At 36.0% G+C, this 19,641-nt stretch overlaps 1 protein-coding gene across 2 annotated transcripts in view; it reads right to left on the bottom strand.

Moving 5' to 3' along the window:
• The window catches only part of LOC120340423 (E3 ubiquitin-protein ligase UBR5-like), a 44,325-nt gene that overhangs the window by 21,196 nt on the left and 3,488 nt on the right, over positions 1-19,641 (bottom strand). For both annotated transcript variants that reach the window (XM_078120334.1, XM_078120336.1), the window contains exons 6-33: positions 19,488-19,617; positions 18,985-19,123; positions 17,886-18,079; positions 17,552-17,631; positions 16,921-17,073; positions 16,190-16,421; positions 15,572-15,693; positions 14,730-14,873; positions 14,342-14,426; positions 13,715-13,784; positions 13,091-13,240; positions 12,104-12,233; positions 10,943-11,125; positions 10,404-10,566; positions 9,696-9,778; positions 9,317-9,495; positions 8,386-8,500; positions 7,726-7,975; positions 7,294-7,480; positions 6,271-6,400; positions 5,999-6,164; positions 5,249-5,489; positions 4,629-4,789; positions 3,294-3,439; positions 2,892-2,983; positions 1,886-2,063; positions 1,220-1,365; positions 249-567 (exon numbers count right to left, since the gene is read on the bottom strand). In XM_078120334.1, coding sequence (XP_077976460.1) covers positions 249-567; positions 1,220-1,365; positions 1,886-2,063; positions 2,892-2,983; positions 3,294-3,439; positions 4,629-4,789; positions 5,249-5,489; positions 5,999-6,164; positions 6,271-6,400; positions 7,294-7,480; positions 7,726-7,975; positions 8,386-8,500; positions 9,317-9,495; positions 9,696-9,778; positions 10,404-10,566; positions 10,943-11,125; positions 12,104-12,233; positions 13,091-13,240; positions 13,715-13,784; positions 14,342-14,426; positions 14,730-14,873; positions 15,572-15,693; positions 16,190-16,421; positions 16,921-17,073; positions 17,552-17,631; positions 17,886-18,079; positions 18,985-19,123; positions 19,488-19,617 — 4,368 coding nt within the window. The remainder of the gene's footprint in view (positions 1-248; positions 568-1,219; positions 1,366-1,885; positions 2,064-2,891; positions 2,984-3,293; positions 3,440-4,628; positions 4,790-5,248; positions 5,490-5,998; positions 6,165-6,270; positions 6,401-7,293; positions 7,481-7,725; positions 7,976-8,385; positions 8,501-9,316; positions 9,496-9,695; positions 9,779-10,403; positions 10,567-10,942; positions 11,126-12,103; positions 12,234-13,090; positions 13,241-13,714; positions 13,785-14,341; positions 14,427-14,729; positions 14,874-15,571; positions 15,694-16,189; positions 16,422-16,920; positions 17,074-17,551; positions 17,632-17,885; positions 18,080-18,984; positions 19,124-19,487; positions 19,618-19,641) is intronic.

The raw sequence follows: 19,641 nt of genomic DNA, 5'->3' as shown, positions 1-19,641 counted from the left end.
GGCGCAAATGACAGCCATGTAAAAAAAATCGCAAAAAAACAACAACTTAACACAATGGATTTAAAACTGTGCGTTGCAACACATTAGTGCGTTATGAGATAATTTCAAATGTAGCACTTCAGAAAACACAATTTCACCAAAATTGTTATCAAAACTCAACTCTAACCTCTAAATACTATCAATACAGAAGACTATATACATCATTAAATTAGAAACCCGCAAATCAGAATCATATCCATCATAATCACCTCTAAATCTTCATTCTTGCTGGAGGAATTACTGGTTTCCTGAATCCGACTGATTAAAGTTTCCAACAACATATCCAAATACATGGTGTTGCATTTTACAAGAAGACACAAAGTAAACATATCAAGTTTACTCGTCCCTGTTTGTGACGACATGCATTCTTCTTCTTCTGGCAAAAGCAGGGGTGAAAGGTCAGCCCCAATTTGATCAGGAAGTGAACTGGCACACAAAGGATCCATGTGACCGGGAGAGTTTGACATGATCGTAGCTTTTACGGATTTCCAATCATGTAGAAGCAATAGGAATGCGTCCCGACAGAACCTAAAGAAAAGATTGTCATGCATTACCATAGTTAAAACTGGGATTACAAGAGAGTAAAGCTTGACACTGTGTTGTGAAGTCAGGTCACTGAAGATGTGCTAGAATCGTATCGTACTGTTAAATTCCCTAAAATCAGAGATCAGATATTTCACATTTCCAATAGTGATAATAGAAGTCAAAATTTTTCACAAAAAACTAAGCGCTCTTAATATTCCAAAAAATTAGAAACTTCCACTCCTGTAGTTTTTGACTTGACACCCATGACTCCAATATCATCAAGTCATGCTAAATTCCCACTACAACAAAACTGTCCATTTGGATAAGTCACAAGGAGTCAGATTTCCAATCAACTAAACTCCAGGTTAAAAAAAATGTGAGATTTAATTCGAGTTGAAAAAAATTTGACCTAAACTCCAAGATCCAAACTCTACGAAAAACCAAATTATAATAACAAAAACTCTAATTGACTATCAAACATACGCAGTGAGCTTATGTAGAGATTTTCACTTTTATCATCACCATTGAAAGTGTGAAATTCTCATTCTGAAAGACTTTGAAGATTTTGAAAATACGACTCGACTGTCTTGATGAGTTGAACAATGACATGTTGTTTAAACACTAAAGTTCATATTTTAGGAAGTAATATTCTTACGTTGGTGGCAAAAGATCATGTTGAGGAACATCATATTCCACTCCTGGTATTGTGCTTTTGGCAGAACGATTTGCCCTGGATGAAGATGCATTACTTCTGGGCCTGTGTTGACGCTGTTCTACTGTTTGTCTTGCGACTGTATGAGCCTGTGATAAAAGATGGGGAAAAGAATCAGCTAAGATTGATAAATAAAACCAGAAACAACATGTTCAGAAATAACTATTCAAAATGACTGTGTTATATGCGAAATGGCCATTCCTAACAGTGATGGCTAAAACCAAATAATCTACTGTTCGAAATAGAAACAAATATGACGCAATACAATGTTTTGATATTATGAAGTATTCTTCGAAACGCTGATATAGATAAAATAGGATTTTTATTTCATCCTAGAAGAGAAGAGACAAGTCAATGAGACGGAGTAATCGAATGGCGAATCACAACCTTTCGTCCGGGTACTAATCCATATCGGGTATGGTAATGTTTCAGGTGCAACTACATGGTGGACAATCCGTAACTGACCATGAAAACCCCTGCAAATGGCAATCCTACCACACATAGTATTAAACTCCAGGATCGTGTAATACATCTGCGATGTGTATTTTCTACGCTGTGAAAATCTAAACTATACATCACTGAGTAAAACACAAAAAAATGCGAACTTACCAAAAACTGAAGCATTGTTTCACCTCTCGCATTTGATAAATCAACCAAATTTGTTTCGCTCAAGAGCTTTTGTACAAGTTCATTACGATCATTAAAGTTAGTTTCTCCAGACATGAGAGAGCGACAAGCACATTTCTCCCAACAATCACAATATGCAGTTGGACTAGTTTTCTTCAATCTATATAAAAATCAAACAGAAATTGATAAAAATGAATAAACATCAAGGGGCTGTTAAGCCAAAAGCCATTAGGATTTGAACTTCTCAGAGCCTTTCCAGGAATGTCTGGAAGTTTGATCTTGCTGGAGCTGGAAGCCAAAATTCATGGGATGTCAAGTCAAAAGTCCGGCGTTTTTAATTTCATAAAAGTATTTTTATCACTGGAATCGGGAGACGAAACACTAGCACAGGGTGGTCTAAACCCAGGCCCGCGAGCCACATGTGGCCCGCCGCTTCATTATCTGTGGCCCGCGTGACATTCGGAGAGTAATCAAAAAATCGCATTTCGTGTTGTTTCGTCATAAAATTATTCAGAAAAATCTTTTGACATACTGTCATCACTAATGTCACTGGTTAAGGCTAGCTGAGGCAACTAGCGAAATTCTAATTTGAATGATGTGCTTGGCAGTCTGAATTGTTATCTGGCTATCTAACTTTTTGGTCGGGATTATATGCTAACAATATAGGAATCAGAGAAAACTAAATATGGAATGCGGATTCTATTAGCCTAGAATGGCTATGTCTGATAACTATGTTTGCACAATAAAAGTGTTTGTTTTGTATTGCACTGTTTACCTATTCTTGGCACTATTGTGGCCCGCGAACAAAGCAAAAATAATTTTGTGGCCGGCAGAGCCGACAACCTTGGACCATCTTGCCCTAGCAGTAGTATATTTAGATATCAGTTTGCATACCTAGTAAAGTCAAACTGAAATTATTACTTTCCCTGAATTAATTTGGAAATGCAAAGCAGGAAAACTATGATATGAAATCCACCAGTCTACTTACTTGCATTGATGTCCTTTATGACAAACTCTTGCACATTCAGAACAGCAGCACAATGTTCCAGTAAGACCACAAGTCCAACATTCGAATATGTCCTGTAAAAATGATGACTGTAATGCACGAACCATATCACTAATTATTCAAGGAAAAATGGCTTGTTACTATTAAAAGTTACTGGTGACGATCGTACGTTCGCAGGTTTAAAGATGCCCCGAAAGGGATGTTAAAAATAGAAGTCCTAGAATAGTTCATATCACCACCAACGAGTCCTCTTGAGCGCATATACCTGAACTTGGATGGCTATCATAGAATTGACAGGATTATTATTATTGGTCGGAGATTTCCTTAAACGAACGCACAAAATAAAAATATCAAAAATAACATAAAAACTGATAGGACATATACCTGGTTGATATGGTTAGCACCGGTCCAGGTAAAACTGCAAGTATCGTTAGTCAGCAAAACATACAACGGATTGTTGTCTAAATCTGATGCTTTGGGAAATATCATTGACATTAAAATTTCCTCGTATTTTGGACCGTGACAGATAACTAAAAATAAAATTACCAGTTTAAATACGTAAATATCTCAACATGTGAATGTTATGAGTGCAGAACTATCCAGTCACAACATCAGCCTGTTCATGATGGCATGAAAATCCTAAATCTCCGATCATACAAAACTGAATCATGACTCGAGACTATTCTCAGAAACCAGGCTGTGGGACATTTAACTCCCTCTCTCTCTCCTATTTCAAACTTTAAAAAATTTTTTTACCATGAAACAATTATGAGTGAAAATGTTTAGTTGATATGCTATTCTCATTTCCGTCGGAACCTTCGGAAGTCTAAAAGCGGACTCTTTGAAAATTCGACTACACAGTTAATAGCTCCTCGCACAGAGGCACACGGACACTATCAATTCAAAATAAGCTGAAGCGTAATGGCATCTAATTTGTGCATCCATGTTCTATTATTTATGCTGTGCCACATTGCACTGGGTGACACAAAAACTCCTTAAAAACTTTTGAGAAAATGAGGACAATTTATTCAAACTTGATCATCTGTTTGTGTATGATTAAACCCAAATTTGTAGTAATTTAGAACGTTTTGTACAAAAGTTATGCTCTTCCTTATAGTCCTAGTCAAGTATATATTGTGGGTTGCAAGACTAGAGGCAGATGTTGAAATTTCAAAATAAAATTGTTTGAAAATATTGCAAACAAATACGGTAGGTGCTCTTTTAAGCTGACTTCTAAATCCTAATTTGATAAGAAGTAAAGAAGTTTTGAAATCAAAAATTTAGTTTTCCTAATTTTCTTTAAACAGCTTCGTCAAGTTTTCTTTTGAATGAAAGCCGTCAACATTGCATTCGAATCTGGGATCTACTAAAACAGTGGTTCACAAACTTTTAAAGCCACGCCCCTTTTCAGAATTTTGCCCGCGCCTCTTTTTCTCGCGCATTAGTTCAAATATAAGCTACAAATAATAGATAGTAAGGCGAAAGTATGTTTTGTTGAAATAACACATGGATGGAACGTAGTTATTTAAAAAAAAAGAAATGTATATATCCATAATACGGCGGGCAAGATAAATCTAACAAATCTTTTTATTTTTAATTAGCTTTATGCCCCCAAAAAATGCGTGCCCCACCGTGAGAACCACTGTGTCTGTACTCGAATCTGGATTTTCTACTCTATTCCACTCGACAAACAAAACAGACAAAAGATATTCTAATTACATTTGATATTCTCAGAGTCGATCTCCATTTCTTCTTCCTTTCCATGTTGAGTTAAATATTCTCTTGCAGCGATGGCTTGAACTTGCAAGAAAATTTCCATAGCAGCAGAATATGCTCGGTTATAAACTGCTGACATGAACGGAGTATGACCAAGAGCATCTCTGTGTGAATAGAAAAAAGAAAATGTTAATAAGTATTAAATTTGCCAACAATTTCCAAAAATATTTAATCTGCTAGCCGATGACAGGTTAAAATTTTGATTATTTTAATTAAAAATTCCATAAAACAGAAAAAAAAAATAGCTCAGATATTTGTAGCCAATCTATTACACTTTGAGTCATGGGAATGGAGTTTTATTACCAAAAATTTTATTTCGTATTCATGCTTTGATATTATTGTGTTATTCAATAATACTGTTATACATATTGATGCACACATAATAAACTATTTACCTTGAGCAAAAGACAAAGAGCAAGTTATGCGTACAAAAACAAGCTAACAACAGGAACAGAGTTTTCTATGCATAGTGAGAGAGAATAAAAAGATCCAGATTAGGCCCAGGGAAAAATGTATATTGAGAAAGGCTGTTCTAGAAATTTTCTTACGGAATTATCACATACCTTTGTGATAGAAGCTTTAAGATAACTGGTTGCATTGATTTGGCAGTGCACAATGTTTTTACGATTGCAATACCGTCTGCTTGGGTCCCACGTTTTGGTAATGGTTTAGGTACGTCTGCGACTGGTGGAGTTATAGATCGTTTTCGTTTTGCTCTTTTACTTGATGGTTTAGCACCAGTGTATCGGGAACTGGGAGTAACTCCAGTGTTACTGTCTGTCACTGACAAGTTGAGACCTTCTTCTGAAATATAATTTTTTTTTATCTAAGAAGAATCGGACTGAATTACATTGGTATCAAAGGTTAAAAGAACCAGGTATATTGAGTTTGGGAGAGTTTGCACAAGGCTATGACTCCAAACCCCAAAAAACAAAATAAAAATATTGCTCTTGGCTGAAAACAGTCTGACTCGACTTTAGCGCCGAACACTAGAAGACGAATTTGTGTGTGGAAGCCATCTTCAAGCAACTGTTCAGAATGTTTAGTCAACTTATTAATGCTTCTTCAGTAACCGATTGAAATCCTTACTTTATTTATCATTAACATTACAAATCTGTAATTTGACTCAATGAAAACGTGCCAATACTGACACAGCAGCCTGCGTTAAAATCTCCTTGCTCCCTAGTTCAATTAAATTGCAAGAATTCTTTCGAAGACTAAAAAGACAAAATTACCATAAAGAATGAAATTTTCAGTTCAAAACAGTCTTTTCAATTCTAAAACTAAAACATTTCAAGTGAAGGTTAACATACCTCTGGACCAGGATGGTAAAGGGAGAGGACTGAATGACGTGGGATCAGGGGGCCAAGATAATGTGGGTATGGCGGGGGTGGGTGACGATCTATATGGTGATTGTAGAACTTCCATTGGTTCATCAACAGAACTAGATTGTCTTCCTTCTCTGATAATCGTCGGAATCTGAAAATTGGTAGTATTGATCAATTTATGCAGCTTTCATTTCACGACATGAACAAATGTCCCAAAGACCCTCAGAGACGACTGATCCGAGAACAATAGAACCTACCCTTCTATGACTGGATGCAGAAGATTGTGAAACAGAAGTTGATACTGTAGTTGATGACGTTGGAGCAGAAGAACTGGACGGATGATCGTCTAAAACATCTGCAAATTGTTGCATGATATCCCGCATGAATCTGTAATAAAAGTTTTTTAATTAAGATTTTCCTGGTCACTCCAAACAAGTCCTTTTATGCACGACACTCAAAAATAAGATCAAACAAAAAGTTGTCCAAAATCACTGAAGAATCGGAAATTTGTTAACAATGCTTAGAATCTGAAATATTTGCAAAATCTATTTCATGAAATTCATATCATTTGCTATTGTCTTGACTCAAAAGTCAGTAACACAAAAAAAGTAATTCCTAAGAAAGCGGTTTTCATCCTGTATGATAGAGTGGAAACCCAATGGAACATTCCAGAGCCTCTAGAAATCTCTGTGTGATAGTTTATTACTTATCGATTTTAATCGGTAAGTATGTTGATAGGTATTTGTCTGTCTGTCCGTTAGATGCACGCGATATCTCATGAAAGCGAGATTGAATCTGCTCCAGATTTTGCATGTGCATTCATCATATGTCGGACCAAAAGCCTATTGATTTTGGATGAATAATGTCGTATAATTAGCGAGTTATTAATTAATTAGTGATGGGACACAAGGTGTCACTATAGAGTAAAAGCGCTGTTTTGGGGGAATTCCCTAACTTTCGATCTATAAGTCTTCGGTCTCTGACCGATATTCTCGTTTATCTTTTGTTTGAATTATATAAACTATAAAGTTATATTAAAGCATGTCTAATAAATATAATACTGGAAAAACAAAATGATCTTTGAAGTGTAAAAAGTTTAATAATCGTGGAAAACCTTTGAGGTATTTGATTATACCTAAACCAACATACATTAACATATCAACACAGACTTTCAGGTTCGAATGGAATATTGCAGAATCCCTTAACTGTACTGGCAGATCCCTAGGGTGTCACGAAACCGAGATAGAAAACCATCGCCCTAGGGCATTTTTCCCAATTACCTTGTTCTCTCGCTTGCAACGCTTGGTGGTCCAGTTCGTTCGCCTCTTGTTACGACAGAAATGGCATTCGCAATAGCGGTGGCAGCGTTTACTCTTTCACTTTGTGACATACTATGAGATAGTGTGGAAGTCCTTGATGAAGTTTGACTAACGTCAGCTGGAGCAGATGACCTTGCATTGGAAACTTCTGAAATGAAAATTAAATTTATATTCAGGCCGTGAACATCGGTATTATGAAAGTAAATAGTATTTATGCAAATTCTCAATATTCTTCTGGCCATGGGTCACGAGGATTTGTTTGTTCTCGCTTGAAACTTTGCGTCCAGTTTTAAAAAATTAGTTCGCCTTCAGTTTTTTATCAATGACCACCTCAAAGCTCTTTCAAACCAAATCATGATCTTGTATAAAAAAACATAATCCATTATAATTTACCGTTGCTGGACTCAGTGGCCGGTGTAGATGTTGCAGTAGTTTCTGTATTCGTTCCATCGAGAGGTTTAAAAAATCTGAACGGTTTCTTTGAATCCTTATCTTTCTTCTTTCTATCGTCATCGGCCGTATCCTCTTTTTTCTGATCAGTTTCTTCCTCTCCATCATGATCTCGGTTAGGGGAAGGTGCTGTTGTGGAAACAGCGACGTGGATTATATTCCTCTGACCATCACATCTTTCGTCACAAAGTGCCTTGAATTTAGAAATACAAGAAGAATTTGAAAACTAACTAAGCGCTCCAGCTTTTATTAGGGCTACAGAAGTATGCGTATTGTGTACCATAATGGAGGTAAATAATTTTGTTCGCCTACTTTACATCAAGTTGTGTAAAAGGACCAACACACTAGCCTAACACAGACAGTCCCCGAACTCGTAATAAAACAAAATTAAAGAAAAACGGAATAAAATTATGGCCTAACCCTAACCTGGTACACACACTACGGTCGTACCCAAATTTTTTGGCATTCTTATCAGCCCCACAGATATGGTATGGTCAGCGCTTTTAGTAAAAATCAAACAACTGAAATCGGCAAAACCATGTAATACAACTATGTAATTACAGTGCAACACTACTGAGCAGCTATTCAAATCAGTTTTCATACCTGTATTTCATCTGGTTTCAAAATCTCCAAAGTTTCTTTAACGCTTTTGATATCACGTCTCACGAGCATTGGTATCAGAAGAGATGATTTGAACACGAGTGCAGTAACAACAAGCCTGCCATGAATAGTTGATGTAAATATGAAAAAAATTTAAATTGACAACGAGGATAGGATGTTTATATTTGTCCCTGAGAAGAAAGTTGGCAAGACTCCTCCAATTAAAGCAAACCAAGGCCAGTTGTCCATATACAAAGTCCATGTTCGGTATGGAAATAGCTATAGAGTTATTCGTATCAGATGCATGGACTTGATAGTGAAAGAATTCGCAAACGCAATTACATAGTAGTAGGTCATAAAAATATATTGATAGGCTCAGTGGTAACATGGCAATTGGTAACGTGTCAAGCACAGACTAACAATACCTCTTTCCTATTTTTTTTCTTATAATTTGGGCGAGTTGAAATTACTTCTTTAAAGTAAAATATACGGTTGGTTCTACAGGTCCTGACATTTTGCCCCCAAATTTTTATGTTTTCCAAAATTAATGGGAACACCTAAACATGACATCTGGTACAACCATTTAGCTGGAAATATTTCAACACCGTAGTAGCGATCATTGCTCTCTTGTTTGTCAATTTCCGAGTAATTTAAATCAGGGTGGTCCAAGCCCTGGCACATTCCGTGCAGCCCGATGACGGAAATGATATTTGATAAACTCTCATTCATTAATACATTTAAAGTAACTAAACTCGCAGTATTTTGATCCCTTTTGAATTTTACCCAACTGCGGGTTACCTCATTTTACCACACTGCAAAATTTTCTGTGGCCATTCAATCTCGCAACCTTGGACCAACCTGATTCGAATCAAGCCTTCCGATATAAAACAAACTCTATTACAATAAATAACAAATTTTCAAAAAGACAACTTACGGGCTGACTTTGTTTTTGTTCTGCAATGGATTGTTGCAAATATAAGATACGTGAGAACCAGTACTAACAGCAGATAGTGGTGTTATATTCAACCAGCGAGGATCTCGGAAACCGGAATTTTCATTTCGTAATAATGGATACAAAGATGAATTTCGATCTCTGAATATTGTCGGAAAATCCTGCAAAAGTTTCACAAACAGGTTTAGTGCACATGAATCATGTATATGGATGGATTTGGAATAAGTCAGTTTTTTTTATTTTTAATTTAGTCATTTCAAGTAAAATTATTTATTTTATTTTAGGGCAAACACTTTTTAATCCTCCATGCTTGACCGTCTTTTGCGCCGATGTTTTCAGCTTACTGGTGAATCTTACTCACCTGGCAATTTCTATCCAGTTTGCATATACTTTTACCAATTCCGTCATCATGTTTCATTTCATTTTCTTTCATGTTTCCATCATCTTATTTTAAAAAGAACCATAACTTATTTTATTGTAAGAAGATCTGATTAAAAGCCTTATATAAAGCATTCAGCTCCGATGATTCAATCTATTCAGAAATTAGAGGATAACTGCCCAAGTCCAGTCAAACCACTCAAAAGTAGAGAAAACCTACTCAAAAATTAGGTGACACATTTTCAAATCAGTTCAAACCTACTCAAAAATAGGAGGACAACCTTTCAAATCAGTTCAAACCCCCTTTTAAGTAAGAGGACACCTTCTCAAATCAATTCAAAAATTTAGAGCATCTTATCAAATCAGTTGTAACCTACTCAAAAAATAAGAGGACAACTTTTCAAATCAGTTCCATCCTACTCAAAAATACAAGGACATCTGTCAAATTCGTTCAAACCTACCCAAAAACCAGAGGACACCTTCTCAAATTAGTTAAAACATACTAAAAAACCAGAGGACACCTTCTCAAATCTACTCAAAAACCAGAGGACACTATCTCAAATCTACTCAAAAACCAGAGGACATCTACCAAATTAGATCAAATCAATCAAAAATTCAGAACACTTTCTAAAATTACTTCAAAGCTACTCAAAATACAGAGAACACCTCAAATCAAATCAGGTTCACTCACCAAAAAACATCTCAGGTGGAGAAGGAAAAGGACAATCGGAGGTGATTTTTCCCGTAAGATCGATTTGTAGATGAGACATCGGAGCCCCATCTACTCCACCTTCTATTGCTTGTATTCCGAGTTCATTTATACAAATTGAATGAAGTTTGAATGAACGATCGAGCTGAAACAAGAAATGAAGATAAAAAAGCGAGAAAAAAGAATTATGCAACAGCTGATATTTAAATATTTTTTCATGAATCTTATGTTTTTGTTTACAATAATTATTACTGTTAATTATAATGTCACTATTCCATTGCATGCCACACTGGCAGGAGTATAAAAACTGTTCATTTAGCTGTAAAAGTATGATATTGTGATTGTGAGTGCGACTCGTAAAAGTATGGAACTATGAATGAGTACCAGGCCAGCAAATGATGCCAGAATCTAAGTAACAGCCCCAATAAAACGGAAGTTTAATATTGTCGTTATTCCATGATATCCATATCTTACATAAACTAAATTTCTATAAAAACATAAAGAGAGACATAACTACAAACCTCATTTAATTTCCCAGGAGCTCTTAGAAAGCATTCTGGAGCTTTAGGTGGATTTCCAGTTGGTAAGACGTAAACATCTTCTTTTCGCAATAAACGTAGATTTTTCATGATTGAACTTTTTCCCGTTTTTTCTTTAAATTTACCAGATTTACTAAACCAAACAGCAATCATGTCTCCATCGACCTGTATAATATACGACAGCATATATAATATTGATTGTACTTTAATAAAAAAAAATTTTGTAAAATAGACTGAGGCCTATGTAAAGAATGTTTTTTTACGCCTTTTACTAAGAAAAAGACCCTGTAAAACAAGCAGCCAACAATGAAGAAGTTACTATTATTCGGAAGGACCGGAATATTTCCGTGAGATCAGTGGTGCTTAAACAGGTGGGGCGCGCCCCATAATGGGAGGCGCAGACAATTTTTTGAAGGGCGTCTAATTAAAAATAAGAATATTTGTGAGATTTGATCTTGCCCGCCATATTTTGGATATTTACTTTTCAAAACTTTTCATTTGTCTTATTATTTACGTTCCATCTACATATTTTCAACGTGTTTTGTGAATAAAACATACTTCCGCCTTACTATCTATTATTTGTAGCTTATTGTTAGCTAGTTAATTCTGAGGTGGGGCTCGTCACTTGACAAATTCTGAAAAGGGGGCGCGGCTCAAAAAGTTTGAAAACCACTGCGTTAGAGCATTGCCAACCCAAATCATTACGTCCAGTGTGAGACGGTGGGAATGGGATTTGAATGTGAGATGTGGCAACTTTTATCCTGATAGAGTTAAGTCTAACGCTTTAACATTAGGCCAGGACAGTGCAACCTGCTGCCCATAAGGATAAATTGTGCACCCCGCGGAGAAGTGCCAATTTTAAATGGTGTGCGTCCTGCAAAACAAATTTTTCAAATTAGTTTAAAATCTGGCACACACAAGTAATTCCAATCCTACTACATGCAAAGCCTATACCTGATGCCTATGACGTTACAATGCCCTAACAGCTGGCTTGAAAACTTTTGTGCCTATGTCAAACAGAGATGCGGCCCGCGGTTTCGCCCACTTATTTGTATCTGACCCACCTGTATTATAGGTTGCACATCCCTGCTTTATCGCTAGACCATCGCCCTCTTTAAATTTAATACTGAAAAAACAACTCACTTTCAATACTTTTCCAACCGGTATTGTTTGAACGTCTTCAACAAAAATCACATCTTGTAAATCCCATTGTTCCTCTATTTCTGCTTCTTCCTGCTCTTTCTCCCCTGTTTCATCTTTATCTGTTTTCGACCTGAATTATATATAATATAACAAGATTCTATGAAATCATTCACTAAGCGCGCAAAGTCTGATTAATGCAGCATATGAACTAATTCTGTTCGTCTACTTTACATCAAGTTGTGTAAAGGGACTGAAACCTATGGGCAGGGGTTATATTTACTTGGCTAACACAGACAGTCCCCGAACTCGTAATAGAACTAAAATAATGAAAATCGGAATAAAATTATGCCCTCACCCTAACCTGGTACACATACTATGGGAGTGACCCATTATTGAGTATTCAAATTACACCAAAGCCAAAGAGCCAGTTGCGTGACACTAGGATCCATTGAAGATAACAGTAACGATGGATCGTAATGCACCCTAATATTAATATTTTCATTATCTATTGGTATTTTCGCAGATGCATGCAACTTTGCTTGAAGACGAGTCACTTTCACTTATGAGGGAGCGAGCGTGACCTTTCATTGAAAAAATACTACTAAAAAAAATAATCGAAATGCAAAATTTGGTAGACCTACTCCCTTAGTGTGTGTACCAGGTTAGGATTAGGCCAAAACTTTATTCCGATTATTCTTATTTTAGTTCTATTACGAGTTCGGGGACTGTCTGTGTTAGCCAAGTGAATATACCTCTAGCCTATAGGTTTGACAACTTGCACAACTTGAAGTAAAGTGGGCGAACATAATTGGTTACCTCCATATTTGTACACGTACTTCTGGAGCGCCCAAAGTTCTCTTCAATTTGTGTACTATACATAGAACACAGTGACAAAAATTATCATTGCATTTCGACGTCATTGTCACATCCTTCTCACATTCCATTATGCTACAATCCATGAAGAAACTTCATACTAATTTCACTTACTTCGATTCTCCACTTAAATTTTCGTTTGATTTTGAAGAAGATAGTTTTCTCTTCTGTGGTTTGGAAGGTTGAGATGATTGATTGTCATCAACGCTTGTTGATGGAATGATCGGAGTACTAGATGTCGACTTTAAAACGGTCTCTCGTTCACTGTATAAACAAATAAAAATATTTCGATTTTGGTAAAATAATGAGCATAGGGATAGGATTTTTATATTTATCCCGGGGGAGAAAAAAGCTTAAGATGCTTCGTTTTAGTACAAATGAAAATGGAATTCAAAAGTCTTAATCACGCTTTCAAATCTTTTAAACATGATGAAATGGAAATTTTTGTATAAAGCAAATTCAACTCCCATAATTCTTTAGTCTCTGTAACTGTTGACACTTTGGTGGTCACTTGTAACTTCGATAAAAAATCAAATTCCTGAATGAGCATGTGTGACCTTGCTTCAAGCAAATTTTTGTTTAGGAAGAAACTTCCGAAATTTCCTATTTTTGGCCCTGTAAGTTGTGTGATGTATTATGTCATATATCTGTATTTTGGTGTCATCCACAGAATTTTCTTAAGTACATTTCTGTGTAATATAGTTTCAAGGAATCGGTATTTTAAAAAATGATATTTACCTGTTGCTCTGTATAACTGGAGTTTCATTCTTCACCGCTTCCATTTCTTCTGGTTTTGGTGTTAAGTCATCTGTAAATAAATAAGAAATGATATATTCTCTTTGATTTTATATGACGCTATCCACAGAATGTTCACAGTTCAGTTTGTCTACTCATTTTTTTACACCCTGGGGGGAGGTGCTGGGTATAGGATTCGATTTGAACCAGAAATGTGTAACTTGTGATTGAAAAACAGTTTAAGTCTAAGACAGGAGTGTGGAACATTTTTTGTTGCTGAGCCATATAACCAACTTCAGACATATAGCTGGGCCAAACAAAAAATTCAGATTTTGATTAGTTTTTAGTTTAGCTGGTAGCTGTGCTAAGCAACCTTTACGAGGGATTATTCTGTCACAATATAATGTTGTAAACAAGCGCTAAGAAAGACTGATGATGCAACGAGCATGATTGTGAACTTTCTTCAACAGGTATATTCAGAGTTTCCCTGGGGGGCACGGACAAAAGCTAGATACCATTTGTAATGACTATATTGATTTAAAGTGACTGTTTTTTTAATTTTTCAATTTTTTTAAGGAAGCCACAGACATTTGAGCACTGGTATGATTATTAAACTCGATTCATTTATACCTTTTCCATCTCCCTTTTTCTTATCTGTTTTCTTCCTTTCCTTTTCTTTTGTTTTTGATTTTTTATGTTTTCGTTTGGTCAAAATCTAAGTGAGTAAAACAAAGATAGATGAACTCCATGGAGTATAACCAAAAAATAATTACGCAAACACGGTACAAAACAAGATAATCGTGTTTTGTTCGAAACCTATTTTCTCACTTCTATTCAAACTGCAATCCTCTAGTCTAGAAGAGAATTATCCTTTGCGAGTTTCGAACCCATGCAAGGTAATCAGAGGTGCAATGAAAAGCGTATTTTTAACGCTGAGCATAATGTGTTGAACGCTGAGACAAATATCTAAATAACTACTGACAACACAGAGACAGTAAAAAAAATCTTTGAATATTACCTTAAATGTACATTTGTCTGTTAAATTCCATGCTGATTGTTGAAGACAACCTACTTTAGGTTTCCCACCTCGAACATGGATGGCAGTAGCACCAGCTTGAAACATTGGACAACTATGTAGACAAACCATTGAACCAACAGTAACCTACAAACAGAAAAAGTAGAACTAAATTGTGGGCGTGATGACTTAGCAGTTAAAGAATTAGATATGTAAGCAGCACAAACACATCTTGGGTTCAAATCACTCTTCCATTACCTGACTTGAGGTGTAATAAATTGGGTGAACACAATTCTGGTCCTTTTACATATAACAGTTCTTCACATATCTTGAGATATCAAATATTACCTTCACTGGGCCTTATTCAGAGCGAAATCAAGAGTAGGTGTCGTATAAAAAAGATTGGAAGATTCAGATTTAGTTAGGCTACTTGCTGGGTGGATATGATAGGATTTACATATTTATCAAGGTGGAGAGGAAAGCATATAAGTCGATTTATCCATAAGGCGGACCACAGCCTATCGTCCGGTTTTAGTTAGCCAGTTATTTGTTTTCATATGCACAAGGAAGGAAGCGGTAACCGACCACCGATTACGTGAACCACCCCACGGCGGCAAGGAGTCCAGCAATCCTCTCGCACATAATTATCCCCGCATGGGATTCGAATCTGTGTGGTGGCGACCCTGTTTGTAACACTTAACACGAAGCCCCACACCTCTGAGCCGTGGGTGGTATGGAGATTTTCCCCCCACAATGACGACAGAGTTGAACACAACATTACAACTATTGTAACAAGAAATCAAAATGAAGTGCGTTATGTGACAGTCTATTGAAAAAAGATCTACCTCGTTTTTCTTTGAATCTTTTGATTTACCAGATGCCAAAGTTTTCTTTAGCTTAGCTTGAGCATGAGATAGAATATGTTTTCTGAGATGAAATGGTAAGACACCCCACCAGTATACTTCACCTGAAAGATAAAAAAAAAGCATATTATATTTTATAAAATAAATAGTATCCAGATTTACGCAAACTAAGGCTTTGACTACTCTGGGGATGTCAAAGAGTGGTTGGGGCCATAAGACACCAGGTACTATTCGTAATAACTACATTTATCCAAAGTAAATAGACTGTGACATGTTAATAAACCGGCGCTCCAAAAGTAGTGTACCAATAAGGAGGTAACTAATTTTGTTCGCCTACTTTATATCAAGTACCTTGGGCAGGGGGTATATTCACTTGGCTAGCACAACAGTCCCCAAATTCGTAATAGAACTAAAATATAGAAAATCGGAATGAAATTATGGCCTGACCCTAACCTGGTACACACACTACGGGACTATCGATTTTGGTGGGTAGGTGGATTGAATGCCATAAAAGAAAGTGAATATACCGGTAGCAGTTCCTAACACAGTCTCATGTAATTACAAACAAACACACAACGAAAGAGACAAAAATTACAATACCTGACGAAGTGAACAATGCACTGTACAAAGAGCATATATGCAAACATCTGTCTCTCGTTAAATCATGTTTGGTGGTGCCAAACTCCATTGCCAGATCTGGATGAACACAGTTGGTTACATGGTGTTCAAGAACAGAGGCGTGTTTGGAAACAGTCTTATCAATCCAAGTTGCCACGCCCCCATTTTCAACCAATACAGTGGCTCTCAATGTACACGCCGCTAAATGTACAACCTGTGGAAAACAGAAAAATAATCGGGTGAAATAAAAAAGTGTCGGTCAGTGGACAACAACCAGAAAGAACTAGGGATGCCCGAAGAATAAGATAAAAATTTGTTTAAGAATCAAGTTAATTGTGAAATCAGGAATACTCTTCTAATAAAATATTTAAATGTTCGATGCATAGCATCATTTTAGACAGGATTTACATATATGCTATTTATTCTGGGCGAGAGTAAAACTGATAAAACGACTTAATCATATGGCTACCAATGGTCCCTCGTCCGGTTACCAGTTCATGTCGGGTATGGGATTAATTAGCCAGTTGTATATTTTAATTGTATGGACTTGATGGTGGAGGACATTGTTATGGCAATAAACCACCCTACAGTGATGAGGAGTCACTGGGCGATGGCGAGTATATTCCTAGCGCTCAGCACAATGAGTCAACCATTCCCAAATGTGCCATCATTTCCTTCTACCCATTTCCTCGACCGGATATCTACTCTCAAACCTTTTTGTCTTCAATTCCTAGAAACTGGGTACGAGGATGAAAAATTTTTTGATTGGTTGGGTGTCGATAAGGAATATCTTTTCCCCATCTCCATTGTCGAAGATTTCCAGTCTCATCTATCGCAGCAAGTTCACTCTGCATCGAACCGATTTGCTGTCAAAAACCAACCAAAAAATTTCAAACTATTAATTTATAGGATTATCCAAAAAATACAACCTATAAATTTCCTAATTACTTCTATGAAAATAAAAAAATTTATTCAACACCAAAGTTATGTTCTCCCTAGGATACGTTCCGAATCCCCTTGGTTCGGTATTGGGGGTCATTCTGTATATTAAAGATGGTATACTTGTTTCTGAACCCAGCACAGATCAAATTAATTTTTCAGTATTTCACACCATTGTTTCAAGTAGAACTCTATAATAACGGTAATCCAAGCATCATAATGGCCCTGGCGACTTCCTTTTTCGTGTTTTGGTTGTTTAGAATCAGAATCGCTTAGCCTACTTATTTCAGGGATGTCCAATTAAACTCGGAATATTTCAAAATTCGATATTCAAAAATATTCGATCATAGATTTGTTTAGATAGCAAATTATTCATTTTGACCAGAATATAAGTAGATAACATACAATGAATTTGACACATTCTCCGTCGTCCATCCACCATTCCAATTGTTCTGCCAGATTTACAGATTCACATTCTTTTGAAACTGAAAATAGGGTTAAAATCATGATTAAATTCACATCCACACATTTTTGATACCACAACCAAGATTTAGATATTTATTTTAAACGTACAACAAACATAGTACAATTGAACAAATATAGAAATTGATCCAAGAAAACACAAACTATATTTCACAACTATATTTCAAATACAAATGTATTTGTATTCCTAACTATGAGCCACACGGCCTAAAACGTAGAAATATGGAAGGAAATCAGATTCCCCGCTAAAACTGACCTTTCACCCTTTTCCAACCAGAATTAGACTTCGATTTTTGAGAAGAATCATCTTGGTCAGATTCATAACCCAAGAATCGTGGTGCACGGAGTCTGATTATTGGATCCCTATCCTGCAATACATCTCTCGCACTGGCGCCACCACCACCAGACGCTCCATCTCCACCTGATGCACCAGTTCGTTGGCAAGAAATTCTGAATAAAATGTCGTCAAGTGTGAGACGAGGCAAAGGGATTTGTAAATAATGCAGTTATCAATAAAGGTGGTCATATTGAGGGCAAAATCAGAAGATATGAAATCCTAGAGTGGGTAGGCAATCTTGAACAACGAGGATTACAATCTTTCAAAAACAGTGTCTTTTTATATATATGATAGTATACATAGAAAACATTGTAGAGCCGTTCCTAGACCTTCATGATTTATGAACCCTTCCAAAAATTCAGCACTTTGCCCCATCCTCTTCTATAAAAAATACTATTTATGCTTTTAAGGTATTTCCATCAGTTATTTTATATGAACAACAAACGAAATCAAAAAACGATTGCATCCTTGACTTATACAAAGCCTTGTTCAGAATGTACTTTCCAGTAATTTGAAATGATTGATAATGAATTCAGACTATGTAACCAATTACATTTATCTCACCAATTAAGAATAAATTAAAACATACGGTACTTCTATTTTATATATAATTTGGAAGCAAGTACCATATTTTACAGAACATAAGGCGTATTATAAGGCATACTGTCAATTCGGCTCGAAAGTACTTATTAAAGCAATACTGCACTGGTTTTAAGTTTAGACAATGAAGCATAAAGCACTACCCGATTTATATATTAGACGCATCGGCTTATAAGGCGCACAGTCGATTTTGAGAAAAAAAAGGATTTAAAATGCGACTTATTGTCCGTTAAATATTTACAAGATATTTAGTTTTAGCCATCAATGACTCTGTTATTAACCAAACAGAAAGAAATAAGTAATTACTTTGGCAAATCTTCTAGCTTTACTGCCATTAGAACTTGAATTTCAGGGAAATACATAATGAACGGCAGAAGAACGTCAGAATCCATTAAATAAAAAGAACACAAAAACAAACCTCGGTGCCCGTTGAAAAGTATATCCAAGTAATTCATCTGGTAGAATAGCATCAGAATCAATGAAAACTCCGTGTTCACCGGGATGTATTCCAGAATCAAGTAATGATAAGAGATCTTCACTTGGTATATAGTCGCTACCTGTTGTTTAAGCAAAGTAAAACCAATAATTTTAAAATGAGTGCTATCGGTTAGGTTTATGCGAGCGCAGAATTAACTACTTATCAGGGTTATGGAGTCTGAGAAAATTCACAATCGACTGTGACTATCGGTAAAGAAAAATTTTGACCTCCGACTCAAAACTCTATTTTGATAACTAATACTTTGTCATATGCAAGTTCCTTCAATGCAACTGTTGAAAATGATTAGTACAGTACAAATTTTTTGTGAATTAAACAAGTATGATAACATGTAAATGCAAATTTTTTTTTTCAACACATAATATTATTTACAAAAATGATCTTAAATAACGGAAAAAAATTGCCACTCCTAAATCGCGACTCACCGTTATCATCCATGTCATCATTGTCTTCATCATCACGACTCAGCAAGTTATTAACAGCCAAATTAACATCGAGGTTTGTTCTTTGAAGCTCTCTAGTTATAATACTCCTGGACTTGCCTTGTAGTATTCCCTGAATATAAAAGTATAGAAGATC

This window comes from Styela clava, chromosome 14 (genome assembly GCF_964204865.1).
Source record: "Styela clava chromosome 14, kaStyClav1.hap1.2, whole genome shotgun sequence".
Taxonomy (NCBI): Eukaryota; Metazoa; Chordata; class Ascidiacea; order Stolidobranchia; family Styelidae; genus Styela; species Styela clava.
Note: the sequence above shows the minus strand (reverse complement) of the source record. Positions and strands in the feature narration are given on the sequence as shown.